This window comes from Leptosomus discolor, chromosome 2 (assembly GCF_034619465.1).
Source record: "Leptosomus discolor isolate bLepDis1 chromosome 2, bLepDis1.hap2, whole genome shotgun sequence".
Taxonomy (NCBI): domain Eukaryota; kingdom Metazoa; phylum Chordata; class Aves; order Leptosomiformes; family Leptosomidae; genus Leptosomus; species Leptosomus discolor.
The window spans coordinates 56816021-56839366 of NC_141392.1; the positions used below are offsets into that span (position 1 = coordinate 56816021).

General features: G+C 39.8%; 1 protein-coding gene across 2 annotated transcripts in view; it reads right to left on the minus strand.

The window, feature by feature from the left end:
• Nucleotides 1-23346, minus strand: part of SYNE1 (spectrin repeat containing nuclear envelope protein 1) — a 269565-nt gene that overhangs the window by 69517 nt on the left and 176702 nt on the right. Inside the window, exons 97-109 of one of the 2 annotated variants that reach the window (XM_086461108.1) lie at nt 19132-19266; nt 18409-18515; nt 16858-17008; nt 15884-16018; nt 15568-15723; nt 14455-14664; nt 12823-12924; nt 10966-11085; nt 8962-9162; nt 7730-7903; nt 7152-7283; nt 3907-4103; nt 345-477 (exon numbers count right to left, since the gene is read on the minus strand). In XM_086461108.1, coding sequence (XP_086317234.1) covers nt 345-477; nt 3907-4103; nt 7152-7283; nt 7730-7903; nt 8962-9162; nt 10966-11085; nt 12823-12924; nt 14455-14664; nt 15568-15723; nt 15884-16018; nt 16858-17008; nt 18409-18515; nt 19132-19266 — 1953 coding nt within the window. The remainder of the gene's footprint in view (nt 1-344; nt 478-3906; nt 4104-7151; nt 7284-7729; nt 7904-8961; nt 9163-10965; nt 11086-12822; nt 12925-14454; nt 14665-15567; nt 15724-15883; nt 16019-16857; nt 17009-18408; nt 18516-19131; nt 19267-23346) is intronic. The other variant, XM_086461107.1, reaches the window with a different exon arrangement.

Genomic DNA, 23346 nt, shown 5'->3' on the forward strand with positions numbered 1-23346 from the left:
TGTACTTAAAGCTTTACCTGAAAAAGCTAAGAAAATCTTCCCTTCCCCTTTAAAAATATGTACTTTTTATTAATGTTTACCAGCAATACTTCAGACCAAATTAGAACAAAAATTATTATCAGTCATAAAACCAGAATCATCAAGCTTTACAATCATTGCATGCAGCAAAGGAGTGCTTAATGTGCATGCACACCAGTTTTTTGAAGGACAGCTTGCCTACAGAAGCAGATTATTTTCTGCATATTCACCATCTCAATGATGAGAAAAAGTATAACCATATGATTGCTCAACTATTTTTTTGTAATTAAAGAGAAAAACGCGTCCTAGGTCCATGAATGGCTTACCAAAAAGGAGTTCAGGTGGTCTCGGACTGTTTCCAGTTCCTGAGGAACTGTCAAAGACTGCTGGCTCCAAAACTCAAGTCGCTCCTTTGCAGATTGTAACCAATGTGTCAATTCATTCGATTCACTCTGATACCTGTAAATATGTTTAAAGAAAACTAAAACAGTCATTGCAACTTATTGCCTCCAACTGAGAAGTCTCTTCATGTGTTGGAGGAAGATGCTCTATGCCAGATTTAAAATAAAAATAAAAATACTTTCTTTCCTTTATCAAATTTCAGAAAAACATGATTTAATTTTAAAGACAGGACTCTGGGATGCATCTCGTCAGGCCCCATAGACTTATGTATATTCAGGTTCCTCAGGTGGTTATGAACCTGATCTTCTCTTACAGTGGGAGTGACTTTGCTCCCCCAGTCCCTGTTGTGCAGGCAATCCACTCAAGAGGTGTGGGAAGAGAAATTGCCAGTGAAGACTGAGGCAAAAAAGTGGTTGAGTACGTCAGCCTTCTCCTTGCCCATTGTTACCAGCTTGTCAGTCTTGCTCATTGGGGGGAATGCTTTCTTTAGCCTTCCTTTTCTGGTTGATGCACCTGTAGAAGCCCTTATTATATCGCTTGCCAAGTTCAGCTCCAGCCGTGCCTTGGCCTTCCTGATCCCATCCCTACACAACCAGGCAGCATCCCTATACTCTTCCCAGGATAGCTGTCCCTGATTCCACAGCTTGTACTTCCTTCTGGCTCTTTAGTTTGACCAGCAGGTCTCGACTCAGCCATGCTGGTCTCTTGCCTTGCCATCCCCATTTCTCACTCATGGAAATTGAGAGCTCTTGCACTCTACGGAAAGCATCCTTAAAGATCTGCCAGCTCTGTTCTGCGCCCCTGTCCCTGCGGGCAGTTTCCCAGGAAGTCTTATTGTCTAACTCCTTGAAGAGCTGGAAGCTCTGACTTTACTCTTTGCCTGATTCATGTCCCTCAGGACTGTGAACTCCACCACTGCATGTTCACTGAAACCCAGGCTGCCTCTAAGCCTTCTCCCTTTGAGAAAGGTGAATCCCATTTGACCCCATCAAGCTTGGTGCCATGCAGGCCACCTTGTTATCGAAAAACCCAAAATTGTGGCGGTGACACCAGCCACGCAGCCATGTATACATGCGGGCTGTATCCGTCTGTTTCTTCCAATGTCGCGGCCTGCAACTGGAAGAGTGAAGAAAATAACCTGCACCCCAGATTTCCTCACCAACTGTGCCAATGCTCTGAAGTCTTTTTTGATATCTCTTTGACTACATGTGGCAGCTTCACCACCAGCCACTGAAAAGGCAGTAGTGGGTCACAGTCTGAGGGCCGTACCAAGCTCGGGAGTTTCCTACTGACCATAGAATCGCAAGGTTGATACACACCTCTAAGATCATCAAGTCCAACAGTTGACCTAATACCACCATGCCCACTAAACCGTATCTAGAAGCACCACATCAACACATTTTTTGAACACCTCCAGGGGTGGTGACTCCACCACTGCCCTGGGCAGCCTGTTCCAATGTTTGACAACCCACTTAGTAAAGAAATTTTTCCCCATCTCCCATCTAAACCTCCCCTGGTGCAACCTGAGGCCATTTCCTCTTGTCCTATCGCTTGTTACTTGGGAGAAGAGACCGACCCCCACCTCACTACAACCTCCTCTCAGGTAGCTGTAGAGAGCAATAAGGTCTCCCCTCAGCCTCCTCTTCTCCACACTAAACAACCCCTGTTCCCTCAGCCGCTCCTCACAAGACCTGTTCTCCAGACCCTTCACCAGCTTCCTTGCCCTTCTCTGGACACGCTCCAGCCCCTCAATGTCCTTCTTGTAGTGAGGGGCCCAAAACTGCACCCAGTATTCGAGGTGCGGCCTCACCAGTGCCGAGTACAGGGGCATGATCACCTCCCTACTCCTGCTGGCCTCGCTATTTCTGATACAGGCCAGGATGCTGTTGGCCCTCTTGGCCACCTGGGCACACTGCTGGCTCATGTTCAGCCGGGTGTCGACCAGCACCCCCAGGTCCTTTTCCGCTGGGCAGCTTTCCAGCCACTCATCCCCAAGCCTTTGGCACTGTGTGGGGTTGTTGTGACCCAAGGGTAGGACCTGGCACTTGGAATTGTTAAACTTCATACAATTGACCTTGGCCCATTGATCCAGCCTGTCCAGATCCCTCTGCAGAGGCTCCCTACCATCATGCAGATCAACACTCCCACCCAAATTTGTGTCATCTGCAAACTTACTGAGGGTGCACTTGATCCCCTCATTGAGATCATTGATAAAGATATTAAATTGGACTGGCCCCAAAACTGAGCCCTGGGGAACAGCTGTTGTGACTGGTTGCCAGATGGATTTAACTCCATTCACCACAACACTCTGTGATCGGCCATTTGAAAAATATGAAACGCTTCATAAATTTGCATTATGACCTTGACCCATATCCCAGGGAGGCAGCAGACTTCCCTAAGAGGAGGGTCTGCCCAGCATATTGGACCCTCTGTTCCCCTCAGAAGGCAGTGCCCTACAATTATAACCAGTCTTTTTTTTTCCTCTTGGAGGTGGTTGCGATTTGGGAGGTAAGTCTTTCTGACCTTGGCGACACCTCTGGTGTAGATGGACCATTGTCCACACCATCCATTCAGTGGCCTTCCATGTCCAGAGCCTGGTACCTACTGTACAGAGGCACCTGGGGTGGAAAGGTGGGCAAGGAGGGAGTCCATCTGCCACCCTAAGCACGGACTTACCTCCCTTCACTTCTTTAATTTACTGCCTTCAGCTCAGCAGCAGGAGAATACAGGGTCCCCTTGATCTTGTTCTTTTTCTGGTGGGTGTTCCTGTGTCTCAGGGAGGGCAGAGCACGGCTCCACCAGTCTATCTCTTCCTCAGCCTCCCTGATGCTCCTCAATCTTTCTACTTTCTCTTTCAGCTCTGCCACCAGGCTGAGCAGATGGTTCACCTGGTCACAGTGCACACAGCTGTTCTCACCGCTGCCACATTACCAGTGACAGGCTCAGTCATTGCCTGCAGCCCAAGACCTGGACAGCTGCATGTTTTCACAGGAGCTCTGTCTCCGTTACCACCTCCATTCTGGTGAGTGCAGAGGACAGAGCTTTCTGCCAGGTGGATACCATAGCTAGGCTCCTTCTGAGAGGGTAATGACCACCAATGGAACTCACCACATATGCAATGACATAGACCCACAAGAATCCAGCAGGGGCAATTCCCCTGCCAGAACATGCTCAAGCTATTCATGTTATCTAGCAAAGCACACACCCTTTCTCATCAACCTATATGCACACAGGGCTTCTAAATTAGTCATCTAAATAAGATACCTTCTGACTTCCTCCCACCAGCTGTAACCCGGTACATGTTTTATTGCAAATGAGAGTATGATAGCACTTCTATGGAACAGAAGTAGGATATTGTACAGTAGTCAAACTATCACATACATCTCAAAGTACTTTCTTTCAAATGTTGAATTTAACAGTTTTCGGTTCAGAATGACTTTGACCTGAAGGTGAAGAAGTTTATACTGTCCATTACACCAGCATTACCTTGTCCAGTGCTTCAGTATTGTCTCCAGCCTGTGAATCTCTTTGGTAACCTTGCTGGTGTTACTTAACCAGTGTTCTCCTAGTTGATTCAGTTGACTTTCAAGATCTGAGCAGCTAACAGAAAAAAGGAGCCTTTTCCCATCATCTAGTACTTGGTATAATTTAGGTTGGTATTCAATCAGTTTAGATCTCAGATGCTGTAATGACAGAGGAGATGGTTAGATAGCTCTGCAGGTCTCTGCTACCACACGAAATTTCTCAACATTTAGTTTTCTTTTATTGCATTTTGTAGCATATCCAATGTCACCATGGCACACCACATTTTTTTGCTCTGCTTCAGCTCTAGAACCCCCTGAGAACCATCACAGAATCACAGAATGGTTTGTGTTGGAAAGGACCTTAAAGACCATCTAGTTCCAACACCCCTGTCATGGGTTGGGACACCTCCTTCCACCAGATCAGGTTGCTCAAAGCCCCATCCAACCTGGCCTTGAACACTGCCAGGGAGCGGGCAGCCACAGCTTCTCTAGGCAACCTCTTCCAGTGTCTCACCACTCTCACGGTAATGAATTTATTCTAATATCAAACCTAAATCTCCCCTCTTTCAGTTTGAAACCATTACCCCACATCCTCCAGTACACTCCCTGGTAGAGTCCCTCCCCACCTTTCCTGTAGGACCCCTTTAAGTACTGGAAGGCCACTCTAGGGTCTCCCTGATTCTCCAGGCTGAACAACACCAGCTCTCTCAGCCTGTCCTCATAGGCAAGGTGCTCCAGCCCCCTGATCATCTTCATGGCCTCCTCTGGACCTGCAGGAGCAGGTTCATATCTTTCTTACAATGGGGGCCCCAGAGCTGGACTCAGTACTGCAAGTGGGGTCTCACCAGAGAGGAGTAGAGGGGGAAGAATCACCTCCCTCGAACTGCTGGCCACACTTCTCTTGCTGCAACCCAGGATATGGTTGGCTTTCTGGGCTGTGAGCACATGTTGCTGGCTCATGTTCAGCTTTTCATCCACCAGCACCTCCAAGTCCTTCTCTGCAGGGCTGCTCTTGAGCAACTCATCTCCCAGCCTGTATTCATGCTTGGGATTGTCCCAACCCAGGTGCAGGACCTTGCCCTTGGCCTTGCTGAACTTGTATATGGGGACAAATATACCCAACAAATTCCACTAACATTACACAAATAGTACACATTTTAAAAACATCTGTATATTTGACTAAGTTTGAGCACAAAATGTACATGCATTCCCATTTTTCAGTTCTGGTGAAACTAATCTGAAGATAAAGTGTACAAACTCATGGTGAGTACATAAACTTTCTATCACTCTTCTTATTTTCTCTTTCACATAAATAGAGCTCTAATAACTTAACAGAATTTTATATATGTCTGTCTGTGTGTTAACTTACATATAACATAGATACACAAATAAATGTCTAACTCCTGGAGAATAGCATAAAAAAGTCTAAGCTAGTCATAAATTAATTATGACAAATTTTTAACTGAAAAGTGGGCACAGGGAGAGAAAATAAAACCCTAGTAAAAATTATGCCTTAGCAGAATCGGAGAATCTAGATTTGAATAACCTAATTTATGTAACTGACAAGAGAAACAAAACAGGAAAACTAATTTAGGCACAGGATCAACACAAACAATGCCTACCATTAAACACAACCAAAATAAAACCCACACACAATAGACTGCTTAATTTTTCCTCGTAACATTGCAAAAGCAGAAAGCTGCCTGGTAAAAGAACAATATACATAACAAATTCAGAGTAGGGAAGAAGTCAATCTGCAAGAAAAAACTGGCAGACATTTTTCTGTAAAACCAAATAAGAAAACAAACAAACAAAACCAACCAAAGTGTCTGGTGTATAAGGAGACAAAGACAAAAACACTAGACCAGAATTCTCATTTTAAGAGCAGACTGAAGAAACAGGATATGGTAGAAAACCTATATATAAACTACTAGTTCTTGTTGCATTTGAGAACGCAGGCAACTTGGAGAACCCCAGGTCGTTCAGCCTCACCTTGCTCTCTGGAATGATCATGGAGCAAATCCTCTTGGAATCCATTTTCAAGGACAGAAATGACCAAAAGGTAATGAGGAATATTCAGCTTGGATTCACTAACTTGTCAACCTTTTATGATAAAACTACTGTTTCTGTGAATGAGACTGACTTCAGTATGGCCTTTGACACCATCTCCCACAGGACCCTCCTCTGGAAGTGGAAAGAATGCAGGCTGGATAAATGGACTGTTACATGGGTTGAAAACTAGCTGCATCACCTCTTAAACACTAGTAATCAAAGGCTTGATGTCTGGCTGGTGACTGTAATGGGCAGAGTACTCTGAAGCTTGTTGACATTTGAGCCCAAACATCTTCAACATCTTCATTAATGGCGTGGATGAAGACAGTGGTCCCTCAGTAAATTTGCGGATGATTCTAATGTAGGGAGAGTGGTTGAGACAAAAAATGGCAGACTTGGTCCAGGGTCACTTTGATAAACTTGAGGTTGGAGGCAGCAGAAATCTTAGGAGGCTCAACAAGGGCAGACTAACCCTGTTTCTCGGTACAGGCTAGGAAGGGAATGGCTAGTGTATTTAACCTGGCATCTTCCACAAGCAAGACATTATGAATAAGGCAAGCCACAGCACTGGCCTACATCAGGACTGTGAACAACTGACACAATTTATTTTATTATCCTCATCTACACGGTCCTCATGAGGCCACACCTAGTGCCTCTGATTCTGCTCTATCCCCATCTCCCGCTGAGTTCAAGAAGGAAGTAGTCAGGGTGTGGTGTAGAGCTATTAAGATATTTAGGCACCTAGAGCATGTGTCCTTTAAGAAGAGGCTGAGGGAGGTGTGCTTGTTTTAGATTGACAAACAGGAGGCTAAGGGCCAGTCTAACAAAGATCTACAAATATTTGGAGCAGAATTAAGAAGATGATAGAGGTAAGTGCCCCTCAGTAGTGTCACACAATATAAAAAGGACAATGGTGACAAGCTGAAAGCTGAAGGTTTAGATTGGGCATTACAGAAAACCTTTTCAGTAGGAGGCGGTGCAGCATTGCCATTGGTCCCGAGTTTGGCTGTGGGATTTCCAGCTTTTGAGGTTTCCAAAGCTGTTGCTGATCCAGGCAATAGCAACTGTCCTGCTTCAAGTGGGAGGCTGGGCTAGATAACCTTCAGAGGTCCCTTTTATCCAACTTTTCATAACGAATGTTTAAAAAGCACCAACCTGAAAAAGTGCAATCCGGTCTGTAAGCCTGTCCTCCGTCTCTTCCACCAAACCAACAGCGGGGATGTTACCTTCAACAGACTCCAGCTGACTGGTAAGTTCCTGGTAGTCTTCATCCAGACGCATCCAGGTCTGCAAGTACAAGTTATCCATATATATGGGGAATACTGAATCTGGGTATCTAGAATTTTTATTACTGGCTTTCTCAATCTGAAACCCTACAGTTGCATGGTTGTGAATGTACAGAAATAACAGTACAACTGTCTACTGAACCTATAATAAGGCATCATCTCTTTGTCAAGCTCAACTTTTGGCTAGATCGCATGGATAACGCTGTCATGTTGTCCTTGTCAGCTAAAGGTATGCCGCTCTTTTAAATTTAGAGTAACACACCTTATCTCACTTGAAGGTCACCACAGTTAAATAGCAAAGGTTCTATGTAGTCTATCAGTGCCTTGTGTGTATGGCAAAAGGGACTGATGTCCACCAGTTCTGTCTAAGCATGGGAAATCAACATTGTAGAATATCCTGGTAGCTGATCACACTGGCAGTACAGAAAAGACCACAGAAATTCTCACCTCTACTATGTATTCCAGCTCCACACCTCGTTTATGAGCCAGCTTCAATACAGCTGAAGCTTGTGTCATTAGCTCTGAATGTGACTGAGTTTCCTTCAAGAGGGCAAAGCTACTCAGCTTTCTAAAGAGCGTTTCCGTCAGGATCATGTGAGCCTCCAACCCCTGAAAATATTCCTGCGAAATTTGGGTTTCAGAGAGAGGGTAAAGACAGAATAGAAAACAGAAAGTGTAATTGTTATTCCTTACCACTAAACCAACATTTTAAGACTACAGCAGTACAATCAAGTATCTGTACACAAAGAATTAGGCAAACTTTTCACTCCACCAGCATTTCACAAAATCCACACACAATTTAAAAAGGAAAATGGCCCTTTTAAAGAAAGAAAGAGGTGATCCTTTTGTCCTGATTTAGGCCCAGCCAGCAACAAACCACCATGCAGCCCCTTGCCCACCACCGCCCCCTTCCCCTCAGTGGGATGGGGAGGAGAACCAGAAGAATAAGGTAAAACCTCGTGGGCTAAGATAAGGACAGTTTAATAGAACAACACAAGAAGAGAAGAAACAACTGTAATAACAGTAATACTAACGAAATAATAGATAAAGTGGGTGATGCACAATGCAATGGTTTACCACCCACACCCTGACACCCTTAGGAAGCCTGTGCTCCCCCCCGGCCACTCCCCCCTTATATATTGAGCATGACTCAGGCTGGTATTCAATGTCCCTTCGATGGTTCATTGGGCTGTCCTGGCTGTGTCCTCTCCCAGCTTCTTGTGAAAATTAACCCTATCCTAGTCAAACCCAGGACACCTTTCCACACAAATGACATCCCAACTCTCATTCCATAAAGAAAAACAGCTTAAATCAGATATACACTATAAAAAAATTCTGCCTAATTAAAATATATGGAAAAGTCTTATTATATTCTGTGGGTCAATTAGCAAATGTAAGTGAAATTGTCATGTAGCATGACAGGACAAGAACAGGAACTTGTTATTAGAATAAGGAAGAAAATGTGATCTACCTGGGTTTACCTTCAACAAAGCATTTGAAAGTCATTCAGCCAGAACAGTTCATTGATTCCAGTTTAAAATATAATAAGTATTATTATATCCTGATTTTACACTGGCCCACCATTCTGAAAAGCTGCTGAACCTTTAGGAACAGAAGGTTAGCAGCTTTCTGTGAACAAGCTTACTTGATTAGTCCTGAAATATGTTACAGTTTCTTACCTTATGTTTGTCAAGTAGCAAGCGAACCTCTTCCTTAGAAGCAACAATCATTTTCTGGTCACCAGCCATCTTTTCTTGGCCTGTTTCTACCAGGTCAGCCAGGTCCTGCAAAGCCCGTTCATACTGCCTCTTAAGAGCCAGATTCTGATTCAGGTCACTGCGTCTGGATCCAATGATCATCATCAGCTCATCATACTTATCCTTGGAGGTAAAGAGCAGTAATGGTGACTCTTACTTCACACCTTACATGTCTTCCTAGAAGCAACCTTATTGTCCCTGTATTCCTGTGAATACTAGCAGAATAACATCTATTTCCAGCTCAAAAAGACTGTGCATATATACTGACTTCATTGATAAATTACAACTTGCCATTTAAAGAGAGAAAAAAGGAAGACCTGCAACTCTTCCAAGTGCATGCATTCAGCAACAAAGTTAGCAGAACCCCAAAGGTTTGCTTTAAATAGTAAAGGAGTAGGGTGATTTGGCTTAAGTCATCAAAAAACAGGCTACTGTGTGGCTACTGCGCACTGCAGATGCTGTTTATGTTTTGCTTCTTATAGGGCAGAGGGTTGGGCGGACTCCGTGATGACTACAAACTACAGCCATCTCAAAGCCAGATTTGTTTCCCTCTCCTGCCCCAAGAGCTTACTGGTAACAAGCAAGATATATACAACTTGTAGTAAAAAACAAACCAGGACTAAAATAGCAATATACTTTACACAGAAAAAGCGCAGTGTGTATTTCACAGTGTGCCCATACTGCCAAATCACAAAACAAGGAGAAAGGAAGAATCTCATCAGTTCCCATGTGCTATTACTCATCTTGTATACCTCAATCATAAAAGTGAGAACAACCTACAGATGCTTTTCTTCACCTGAGAAGGTGTTACTTTATTGTTCTGGTTTTGAGAACTGTATTCTCAGAACATACGTCTGACTATGAGGATAAGCCCATACTTTTGATCAAGACAAGACATTCCAGCAAGTAATAATCCAAAATATCTCAATGACCATCCAGTGCTACACCAATGTACCCACCCTCGGACTGCAGCTGGCTCTCCTAGCTTTAAAGAGAAAATTATGAGAAGCTGAACTGTCAACAAAGATTTTTCTAAAAACTGAAATCAAGGGGAGTGGGATAGTCACACATAATCTAACAGAAAAAAACAAAAAAAACCCAAAAAAAACCCAGGAGGCTCTATCTAGGACCAAAAGGATTAAGAACTGGGCAAAAGACACATTTGCACAAACTCTTTGTCATTCATTTTTCATTGACATCACTGGTTTGTTGGCTTAATTAGTTTATGGTCCAGTTTCAGCTGTTCTCTTTGCTTCCAATTTATTACTATATCATTATAAAGGGTAAAATTCAGTAGTAAACCTTCTCCTTGATCTTTTCCTAAGTGCTTCCCTGTCTCAGTGCCAAACTGCTCACAAAGGAGTTTCAATAGCCTTATAGAAGTTCTGGATCAATTGTCTACATTTATCTACTTCAGAGAGCCTTAAGATAAGAGTCCTACTACTTAGATGTGTTCAAAACTAAGTCTAACTGAAAGTATGTAGGTACATGAGATGTGTTTTAGTAAAAGCAGAACATTTCCAGTTTCAAGTCACATGTAACTATCTATTCCCTCTCATCCTCCTCATTTTTCTTTTAAAGAGAGAGAACTAAACCCCACATCATGAGACACTTGTAAGAACAGGGGTCAACCTTCAGCAGACATTTATGTTTACTTGCTTAACTTTGAACAAGGAGTCAACAAGAGCTGAAAGAAAACATTGTTTTGTGTGTTTTTATGATTAATACTGCTAATAATAGAGATGGTATAAAATTTCAAAATGCAAAAGTAGAAAAACTAGGTGAATCAGAGAGAAAACAGTATTTTATACTCACTGAAATACTTTTAAATACGCTTTCCTAAACCTCTTTATGGACAATAAAAAGGAGCATACTAACACCTTTGATATCATGAGACAGGTCTGGGATGGAAATTATGAATCATACCTGGATCTTAGACAGCTCTTGCACAGAAGGTTGGTCAATTTGTAGCTTGTCTACACGCTTCTTTAATTCAATGATTCCAGCATCTAGTTCCTTCAAATCTTCTTCTGCCTGCAGTATGACCTGTATTTGAAAATTACATCATTTAGTTTGAAGGTTTAGTAACAGTACTGTAGCTGCCATACAGTAATATTCTGCCTGAAACACTAACCAGTTCTTCAATGTGCTGAAATTTTAAAGGATACTATAAAGAAAAAGTATTAATTCAAAGTTGGCAGAGCCCAGCTTGTTTCTGAAAGTTAAATACAATACAGTATTATTCTAATAACAAGCTGTTTTAGTATTATACACTATTTTATACCAAATCTTGCTGTGAAATTCCATGCTTTTAATTATACAGTACAGGCACAAAACGACTATTAGTTGTTCTAACATCTTCTTTTAAAGCATTCTTTTTATTATACTCATTTCTGTCATATCTGAGCACCAAGCAAACAACCGTCACAGCAGACGACATGCACGATAGCAAAGAGCTGTGCAGAGTTCCCTTTCAGGACCAGGACAGGCCAAAATTACTGTCAAGGAAAAGGATTTTTACATCCTCTTTTTTCACTTGGAAAACTATGACTTAAGAACACAGGTTGGTATTTGCAAGTGTATGCAGGTAACAACTGTACTTCTTTCAATGGAAGCTACAAGCTTTCCTAGGCCTTTCAACCTAAAAGTCTCTGCTTAAGTTATGCATGCAAGCTATAACAAAGTTAAAAGCACAAGCTAGACTCCTGTAATTAAAGTCATTTGTTAAGGCCCTTTCTTGGAAATTGGCTATTCAAATACGCTTAATCTATATATCTGAGTAGTAGTCCTGGCTCCCAGTAATGCAGAGTATGCACGATACAGTCAGTAAACTTACACTTCATGCAGCTACGTTACCTGTCTGATTACGGGCCTCATTTCTTCGTTCCAAATCACATCTTGAACAAACATCAATGCTTTTAAATTTGAATGTTTTATCAGCCAAGGTAGATATTCAGAAACAAATCAATTCAGTTGCTTTTCTTATCACATTGTTTTCCTATTTGGTACTTAAGTTAACCATACAGGAGATAATTTTTTGCCAATCTTTTGCATCATGAAAGATAGAAAAGAAAGAGCTGGAGTGCCAGCTGTCTTATTCATACAAGAGACTTACAATTCCTTCAAAATTTGATTATCAGGTATATAAAGCCCATTAGTTCTGTTTAGCTGAAGGGTAAGTCTCTTCCTCTTGGTCACCTGCTGGCACCAGACATCAGTAGCTCTTGAGTAACAAGAAACATTTGTAGAAAGTAGCCCTTAGCACAATTCCTTCACTTTTCTTATTGGCAAAACAGAAACAAGGGAACAGGATGTATTTTTTCACATTAATAATTAGCTATTCATAAGGCATCATTATTGCCTTAAACTAAAATGAATAAGTCAAGATATTATTACTACAAACCAGTGCAGATGAAAGTGCCTTTGGTTTTTAATAAAGTGCAATAGCCAATGTAGGCAAATTTTAGACTTTTTTGGTTCACTGAAGTTTTCTTTCTTTCAAATACTGTCCAGTGTATGCATAACTAGGTCAGCTGGGGAGATAAAAAAGACACTTTGTGTTGTTGTTTCTGTTTGTTTGGGGTTTTTTTTTTGTCGGTTTTTTTTTTTTTTTTTTTAAATTTATAAACGTGGAGTACACTCTTGGGAGTACTCATTTTCACATACTTTATGTGAACACATACGTTCTCTCATAAAAAGCAACTGTTCTCTAGAATCCATTTATACTTTGAATAGAAACTTTACCTCTTCCCCTCTCCCCAAGTAACAGACATTTGGCAATACCTGCATTTGTTCTGTTTCTGGTCTTTCAACTGCCTCTGCTAGTTTCTGTAGAACTAAATATTTGTTATCAGCCACTGATGTAAACAGAAGCTTCAGATCACTCTACAGGAAATAATAACAAATTACAGTCAATCATAACACAAACCAACTGAAAAATATTTTATGTTCCAAAAAGTTTAAAACATTACAATGTTATAATGTCAGCACTAAGGCACAAAAGCTATTCAAAACTGGATGCATCATAATTAGCCAATGCAAAACATTTAACACTGCTGAAAATCCATAACTGGATATATATGAGATAAAAGCTAAAGCAACCCCTATTCAAAACATAGCCTGTGAACACACTTCTCCTTTTTCCTTCCAATTAGACAATTAATTAGCAAGGGTCACTAGCTTCATTTAATGAAAATATGTTATTCTTGTGTAGTTTATCCAAACACATACGCTTGTAAACAAGCTAGGTTTTACTTTTTAAGGCAAGCTTTTTTCATTACAAACTTGAGCAAATATAACAAAGAAGTAAACAAGGCTTCAACACATTACAGGGCTAACTACACATTACAACTTTTAGAGTACCTTATCAGACTAGACACATAAATATTTAACAATTTTGACAAGCTACAATTATTCTTGGTTTTTTTTTTTTTAATGCATTCATCCTGAAAGAAAATTATCAGGACTTTTTTCTAAGACCTTCAGCATTATATAAGGGGTGCATTACTGATTTTTTTTTTTTTTTTTGCATGTAGTAATTCTTTTAAATACTAAATATCTGTGGTATAACAATAATGCACAGGATTCTAATCAACTTGTCTGCTTTCTTCAGTAAGGAAAGGCCTTTCATTGAAAAATTTTGAATATTTTTTTTTTTCCTGTCTACTGCAGGAGAAAGATTATGGAGTTTGGAAACAAATCTTGTAGTAACAACCTATGAAATGACGAGCCTAATCTAAAGACAGGAAGGAATCTATTTTCTATTTTTTTCTGTTGTAATTTACGTTTTTTCATTAAAACTAAACCATACTGGAGGCTTTATATAACAATAGAAGAGAAGGTAGAGACCAAGTAAGCTCTGAAAGCATTTCTGAACTCTTTTTGAAAAGATTTCTAAAAGTGCACATTTCTCCACTTATCCTTGTTTTTTCCGCTTTGCTCAATACAGGTGACTTGAGATATAAGCTCTTATAGAGTAACAGGATGGCTTAAAGATGGTCAGAAAGGTGTGAATCTGTATTATGCTTTGTACTCTAAAACCAGCATACTCTATCATTTATGAAATTATAAAATGTATAGAGTGGAACTCTAAAGTTGCTTTTTCTCCTTCGAGAACAGTAGTCAACAACTTCCTTTCATATAATGCCAGCAGGGTGAGAAAGCATGGGACGAATGATCACTTTACTATAATTGCATGAGTTGCAGAAGGCTTCTAGCAGAGAATTTAAATTTCAAATCATGATTTGGGTGCCAAGTTTTGCATAGCCTAAGAACAACTCAGATTTTTCTGTAAAAACTTGTAACAACCTTGTTCTCTAGATCTGTTACCAAAAATTCTCATTGCTTTGAGAATCACATCCTTTATATCCCCATTTGACGTGTACCCCTGTTAATTCCCTCAGATGGGCATCATACCTTGAAAGTCACTATTTCCTGGAGCTGTTCTTTCATCTGATGGCATCTCTGGTTTACTACTGACTCCAGTAAGGTCAGTCTTCTCAGGAGACAATCCAAAGTGTCTTCTATAATATCCCTATTATCACCATTCTCAGGAAATATCTGAGCAAATAAATTCTTGTTCTTATCCATTTCTTCTGTTATGCTTTTGATTTCTTTGTCAAGAGACTGATTTTGCAGAAAACAAAACAAAGTGACAATCAGACATTCTGGAAAACAGGCAAACTTATTGCCATAACCATTGTCAATTTTGCAGTGATGCAGTGACTTTTCTATATTTTTAATATACACACACTAGACAGAGTTATGCAGCTACAGTATCTCTGATAGTAAAAAGATCCCAGACTGCTCTGAGGAAAGCAAGTGCTGAAACAAAATGATGTCGCACCATAGAATCACAGAGTAGTTTGCGTTGGAAGGGACCTTTAAAGCTCATGTAGTCCAATCCCCCTGCAGGGAGCAGGGATCGCTTTAGCTAGATCAGGCTGCTCAGAGCCCCATCCAACCTGACATTGAGTATTTCCAGGGATGGGGCTTCCACCACCTCTCTGGGCAGCCTGTTCCAGTGTTTAACCATTCTCATCATAAAAAAAATTCTTCCTTATATCTAGTCTGTATCTGCGCTCTTTTAGTTTAAAACCATTATCCCTTGACCCACTGCCTCTCTCTCCCCTCCTGTTCCCTCACTTCCTCTCCTCTCCCTCTCTCCCTTCCCCCCATTTCATGTTGATGAATTTGTACTGTTTCTATATCCCAGAGCATTCCTCCATCTTTTTCACTTCATTTCAATTTCAACAACATGACATTTACTAATACTTAGCAAAGTTACTAAATGGAAGAAAGACTATATTTAATTCTCTTCTGACCAGGAAAAAATTGGGTCAGGTGCTGCTTTCTGCAACACTCTCTACATGGTCAATAAAGTCACTTCTACCAGTAGCAGAATACTGCAATTACACAGAGATTATGACAGCAACAGTCACTTCTCCAGGATGCTACTTTCTTTCTAAATGCTACATAAAATGCATCCTTATGGCAATTTAAAGGAAGTCCAATGCATGGACTCCTTACCTCTTGCTTGCTGAGGTATGTTTCTGTTTCTTCCTCTGGCAACAGTGCTGTAGCAACAAAGACCTTTTCTTCCACACCATCTAGCCACAAGGAAGTGGCTGTGACACTATCATACAGCTTCTGTTCAAGATGCAGGCTCTCCTCCATCCGTCCAGCCTGAGCAAAAGGAACCAGAGAATTCCAGAGCAGAAGTACAAGATACTCTTATTAACATCTACTATTTGGGAAAAGGCTGGATTTCCAGGAGGGAGCTAAAGGAGTTTTAAGTGTAAATGTGGCTTTGCTGGAGGATAGGTAAAGAAAATTGAAATGTTACCTCAGATGACGCATCTTCAAAGGCTTGATTCAATTCAACCAATACTGGTGACACTGAGGATTTTTCTTCATCCTGTCCTTCCTCCTTATACAAAGGCATTGCAGATATCAGTCTGTTTGGTCTGCTATAAAGCTGCTGAGAGAAAAGTACTAATTAGGATACTTCTACCATATACAGGGCACAAAATTCAGCTATACAGATTCTACTGCTGACCGAGGATATCACCAGCTAATGCTCACGTTCCTCCCAGAACTGTTTTGTGTCATGAATATCTTGACTAAAAGAGGGCTCAACAGGAGGTTCACTAGAAGTGTAGGATAAATACTTGTGGCCAGAATTAGAAATGATTTCTTTATTAAAAAAATAAAAATTAATTACTGTTGAATGAATACAAAATACTTAGAACTTTGGAAGCTGATTTTAATGTAGTGTTATATAAAGAACAGTGGGCCTGGGTCTATTAACATTAAAATGGAGGATGTATGTTAATACAGAACTTGAGTTATCCCCAGTTCCGTTGATTGAGCCCTGTTTCTTTCAGTAAAAATTCTGTGGCTGAAACCACTTGCTTCTTTGTCACACACCCACTAAGATCAAGAATTGAATGTAACTAACGAATTCAAACTGAAAATATCAATTTTTCCTCTAAGTTGTTGCCAGAGTACTGGCCAATTTCAGAGGCATAATTTGTTACAGAATTATCCTGGCTTAGATAAGTAGATCAAAATTTTGTCTGAGCTCTTTCTTCCTTTCTAGTTTATTCACTGGAATGGTAGTGCAATTCAAATCACTTTGAACAAGAGGAATGCTAGTGCCAACATTTAGTAGTTTTAAAAGATCTCACAAAAATTAATGGTTCCATATTCTTTCCATTAACTACATCACCTTAATGCATCTGCTATGCACATACTGTACCTCATGTTGTGAGATCTGCTTTCATAGAGAAAATGCAAAGAGAAATTAAATATAGCTACCAGTTGTTCTTGTTCCAAAGCTTTCTGGAGCAGTCTCTGCTTGGTATTGAATTTCTGGTTCAGGCTTTCCCATTTCACCTTCATCTGTTCCTCAGATGATGGCTTCTCACCTTCCAAGCTTAATTCTTCAGAGAACGTATTGGGCTTCTCACTGAATGGGAAGAAGCATAAAGAATTTACAAATACAAAAGTTATAACTGTATAAGGTGTTTATTTTCTCTTTCAATTAGGAAATTCTACCTTTAAATTAAGTGTTAATTTTTAAAGCTTCAACTTGTTTTGTTTTGTTTTGTTTTTTTTCAGGTAGCAAGACACGGGCTGGTTTGTAACAGCAAGAAGCTCTTGTCTGATTAAATAAAATGTACTTTCTAAGAAACTGTTTTGAGTTGCAAGTACTCATATTAAATTAAAAACCCCCAAACAGACAGAATATATACTACATTGAAACGCAACCTTTAAACAAGCTTTACTTCAAAGCACGAAATAATAAAAAACCCCTATCTGACTCCTTCCTCACCTCCTCTCTCAAAATGCCAGACGTATCCTGGTATTTTAATGCAGGACAAGCATATGAGTTTAGCTTTGGTAAACAACAAATGAAGTTCAGCATTTTCTATTTGATTTTTTTGTTTGTTTCTGTAGTATAACATCATGTGACAGAAGGAAGCCTCAAACAGAAGGAGGTAAGTTAAGTAATTTCTGTCATTATAATAAAAAACCACATTGAATTAACATAAACGCTGAGTACAGCTTACATTCCCTATGCATGTCTTGGTTCTGCTGCCTCATGAACTACCTTCACGTTCTAGACTTTGTCATGCTGGAGGAGCCACAAAGGTGCTCACTACTACTGAGATACACCAAAGAAGTATTTTAACTGAAGGGTTGACAGCTCCTTGATTCTTAAGCTGGTAATGTTCACCCTGTTTTCCTTTTCCTAAGACCTTGCCCTTTCTGCTCCCTGAAAGTTTGTATCAGCATGGGCAGTAGATTTCTTCTGCCTTCTCTAGGGCAGAAGTCTCTCCGTCAGAGCTGAGGCTTTTCTAGACTACTACTTTCCCCCCAAAATGGGCAAGAAAATATAGACCAGAGGTGAATTTGAAATACACAAGGCTTCAAAAGAAAAATATTTACTAACTGCAGGAAAAATAAAATTTAGCAATGAGTATCTCATCTGGGCAGACCTGGTCACAACGGCAGAAGTTCTAGAGATCTGCTATGATACACATGCCAATGCTGGAGGATAAAGCTATAGAAACTTATCCACTGCTTGTCTAATGAATCCTACTAGTTTGTAATTTTAGTGTGATGCTTCATTATAAGAATAAAAGGAATTTCTAAATGCTGAAGGGGATCTATTGGCACAAAACAATTTATGTAACTATATTATCAGACCCCTGAATTATAAACCTGGATTCCAGTATTCTAGGTGCTATATAAAAATGATAAAACAAAAATTAGATGATTATATGCAGAAGACGGATGTGAAGATAAGAATGACAAAGCACAGTCATAGAAATTTACTTCGCAGAACAATACATGAAAGCACACCTTATAGATAGGCTTTCTGGAGCACTTTGCTGTGTTAGGATTTCTTCTCCACGGCACGCTACTGATCGAAGCAGATTCTTCTGCTCTTCTAGCTCTTGTTCCAGCTCCTAGCATAGCAAATTACAAAAACCAAAACAGACCTCAAACAGATTGGTTTTGCCTTGGAAGGATATGTCTACATCGCATAACTGTTATGCAAAGATAGCTAAGCTGTTTCTGATATGGCTTGCTTGAGCACCAAAAGCAGTGCAAAATCTCCACCCAGGGACACAGAAAAATTGGGTACATAAACTGGATTGTTGAACTAATTGACTAATGCAATGCAGTTTCTGGAACGTAACCTAGTGAGGATGTCTGTGCGTCGTGCAACACAGTATACCTTGTAATGCGTGTATCTTCGCTTCTGTAAAGACAAAGCTGATTACTGTTTTGAGCAAACATAATAACTTCCTTAGAGTAACTTCAAGGGTTGATTCAATTTAATTCTACCAACGGACAATGGAAGTATAGAGTGATTAAGTGAGTTGACCATGGTCACCCAGGAAGTCTAGTCTGCCTGGCTGTTACAGATATAAAATAGTGAGCTCAGATGCATCACTACAAAAGCACTGTGTAAGAAACAATGTAAAAATGAAGATTTCAGTGGAAATATTAACGAGAAAGGCTCATCTACAGTGTTAAGCACAATCTAAAGATGGGAGTAAAAAAATGTAAACCACCAACTTTCTGTTGTCGCAGCGTGCTCTGCTGTTGCTGTGAGCGAGTGGTTCTTGCTTGTGCCAGCCATTCTTGGACACTGGGGCTTTGTGAGGAAACAAAGTCCAGATCACTCTCCTCCTTTTCTTGTAATGATCCCTGCTTTAAGAGAAGAAATAATTATTTCACAAAATCTCTTACATTGCTAGAGAGCTGGCAGGTCCAGCTAATCAACTCAAAACCACATGTAGTGCCACCTTCCACCTCTTAAGCTGCTGGCTCACATAACTTCTGAAGTGAGCAATGACTTGATTTTCTGACTTCTACTGATCATTAGTTACTAGCAAGAAAGCACCCCTAAAAATGTAAAAATAAACATGCACCACTACACTCAGCAGAAATCAAAGACCATGGACTGACGTGTTTCTGAAGACTATTCTAAAAAACAGCACTGATCTGTAATGGAGGATGCAGGTTTAACTGGCAATGCACGGAATCAGTGGGCTGTTTCTGCCAGGTTTTTAGTCTAATTAAAGCCAATTTTTTTCCTAACTAAAAATGAGAGAATGCTGCTTATCATTCTGGTCAAAATTTATTTATCAATAAATACATAACTCGATCCATAGTTGCCAGAAACACAGTCAGTTAACAGCAGATTATATGACATGAACAGTACAGACAGCAAGAGAGACCAAACCACAGAATGCTAGAACAGAACAGCAAAAGCAACAGTTCCTTCACTTCATACTTCTATCACTACGTTTTTCCAAAATCAGTGATTAGACAGGCTTTCTGTGTAAGCAAAGCAAAAAAGAGCAAATGCCTTAATAGTTCCAAAAACAGCTTTATCAACTTCTTGACTTCTTAAATTCATGTTGGCTGCAAATTTAAATTATTTTAGCAGCCAATGTATTCAAATGTAGGGCCAATGCTAACGACAGACTTGTAGGTCTGGCTGCTCGCATCTACACACCTCTCTAGATCTATTTAGTATTACTTGCAGGCACACAATGACTGCAGGGTTTGTGCAGTTTGTTTGTGCTTTATTTAAAGCTTCAAGAGCTAAAGCTGGGGCTTATTCCTCTCCCATTTTGTCTATAGATCTCATTTTTGTAGGATTCATATTTTGCCCATGATTCAGCTCTTATTCTAAATACAGTAAGAGTGCCAAATGGTTCAGACATTACAGTAGGCTCTCCAAAACCAAAAGACATTCCACCTTCCAGAGAGCCTTTGTTTCAAATCAGGCAGGGATGAGAAGGGCCAAAAGTGCCTGAGGAAACTGCTCTTACCTCACCTGGTGCTGCTTATACTAACAACTGGGTTGGACTTCTGCCACCAGTATCCCTGGCACCAGGCACTGAAACAGCAGAGTTTTGCTAAATAGTAGAAGTTAGGTGTAAGATTTCAATTTTGGGGGATGATGGGTATACTGGAGTTGAAAGGACTGATTAGTGTTTCAGGATATTAACTATAAGAGGAGCAAAACAAGCAAGCAGGTAGGTAGAACTGGAAAAACCATCAGCCCTTGCTGTATGAGATAGCTTTGTTTCACTAAGGATTCAGTTTGCAGTTAAACTGTGATACTTTACTTTGTAGTAAAAAGTAAAACCTGATCTGAACGATGTCATTATACAATATCAGATTAAGCAAAAAAATATTTTTGAGGGATAAAGAGGGTCTGGAATTTTAGTTTCTCTATTAAAAATGAGAAAAAAAAAATCTTTCTGTTAATTGTAAAATGAAAAAAAAAGTCTGCTTCATTTCATATGCTCTAGGGACAATAGCTTTTCAACCTGTAAATTCCTTTAGAGAACAGTACCTAGTTCTTCATCACATTTGGGCAAGCTGATTGATTTCAATTAGATTTTGAGTCTCCTCTTCTCTGGGAAGAGATTTGAGAAGCTACAATTCTGGAATCAAGCTAAGACAAATAGATAGTAGTTCCACAGTTCCTGCAATATCAAAGAATGTAAAAAAGGGATTGTGGCATTTGTGGATGTAATGAGGTTTTGCAACTATGCTATTGTGCACAATTTTTAGATCAAAATTATTTGTGAACCAGATTTCATCATTCCCAAATCACAGAATATGAAAAAAACCACTTGCATTATCATTTGAATTCTGTCTGAAGGAATTGTATTACATTTCCTTTAGATAACCAGGGAAAGAAATGCCTGAAGCTCTCATTCCTGGGGACTATCCACTCCAGCAAAGAAATAACTGGAAAATCCCTGAAGAAAATGGTGATAAAATTGATCTTTCAAGGGAGTTTAGAATTGTACAAACTTATATCAGGCATATTTGTCTTGTGGAACTGAAGTCGCCCCTCCCCCACATACACTGTAATAAAAAGTAAAGAAACTGTATCTGGTTTATTTACTGCAGAATTCATTCTACTTCTTCATTTCGTAAGTAGTCTATTTATTTTTATTGCCCCTAAGACACAGAACTTAGTAGATAACAGTAGTAAGGTGATGTTTTGTATATCTTTCAAAGTGCTTGAAAAATGCTACATTTGGAATCAATGCAGTCTGGAACTCTCCTGAGCCAGCATGTTTCTGATTAGTTTCACTGCTTTATTTTACGAATAAAGGAGCTGGTCTCCAAATCACTTTTTCCATATCATTAGTGACTGAAATTGCTGCAAGGAAGTCACAGAATCTCACACTGGCTCCTAAAAAGCCTTGTGCCACAGAAATAACAGATATGCTGAAATACTGCTTTAATGAAAATATAGCTCGGTCTTTACAATGCTTTCAGTCTTGCAGTGCAAGTTGGAAGGATCCTTCCTTTTCTGAGTGCAGGCTGGTCTATGCCTCTGGACAATTATAAGGTTACCCTACCTCTAGAGACGTGTATAAGTCTGAGTTTCTTACATGCATAAGCAACAGAGCTGTTAGCAAGTAATCTTTCCTAGGGTTAATAATGGCAGCAGATAGAGTTAGGGCATTTTCGGGCATCTGATGCCCTAAACCTCAGTCCATAAAAACTACTTTATGACTGTTTGGAAAAAGACATTATAGAATTTCTCATTTGAGAAAAAATGCTCAGTGAAAATTTGAAGATGTTATACTGCCTATGCCTATTTTCTTCCATGATCCATAGGTGAAGTCCAAAAAAGGCTTGCAATTCATAAAGAAACTTAAGTCTTGCATGCACGTAGCATCTTAAATGATTCATATTCTATGTCTGGAAATTATTTTCTTGTTATTTTCAATATTAGAAAAGCATCCAAAAATCTGTTTGAAAAGTTTACTTAAACTAAGTCACATCACTGTATTTTAAAATGCAGCACATTTTAAAATGCAGCATGCATATTTTAAAATCAAGCAAAAAAGTCTGTAATGCCTTTTCACTTCACAAGTAATGAATATATCAGAATACAGCATTATATGCCTACATGCTGGTCATAATATCTTTCATTTGCCTAATCATGAGGCTTAATATGCAAGAATAACATTAAAGTTACTTCATCTTAGAGGCAATGGGAATAAATACCTGGTTTTTTCCTTCCTTTTTTTTTTGTGTTTGTTTGTTGGGTTTTTTTGGTGAAGCTATATTAAGTTTTATAGTTATCCAGTTGCTTTGGACTAAAAATAGTTCTTAGCATGTCAAGTGACTTTTCAAGCTAACCTCTCAGTAGACTTTAATCTGCATTACAAGCTAGAAATCTTTGAAGCTTATCACGTTTAATTTGCACAGCAAAGCCCAGAAAAGAAGTAAAAGAAAAGTGGGGGAGGGAGTCACAGCAGGGCAAGCAAATTCAAAACCAGTCAGTCACATTACATGGTTGGGTTTCTTGTATGTATTCGTCTCTCCACATGCTAGTTTAGCCTAAAGAATGACCAAAACCAACTGTTAAATAAAAGGAACTAGTGGCAATAAGCAAAACAATGCTGCTAGGAGTAGAAGCCTAGGACAAGACTGAGGTTAAATCTATCTGTGTTCACATAATATTTTGTTTGGTGTAATGACGCCACTAACTATTAGCCATATTAAAAATGTTTCACTATCTTGATGTTATCTGTTGCATTGTGCATGCTGTATCAAGGAAAGCATACATTTAGGATTGTTCCTTTGTTGGGGGAGGGATCCTGCCCCAGAGCACATGCAGTCTAAAGGGACTGGGAACAGGAATAGAGTATATGCAGATCAAGCTAATCATCTATCTACTTTATTATTGTCCTTTCAGTGAAGATAGTGAGGTTAGGATAGTTTCACCATGAAGTGGTGGTGTTA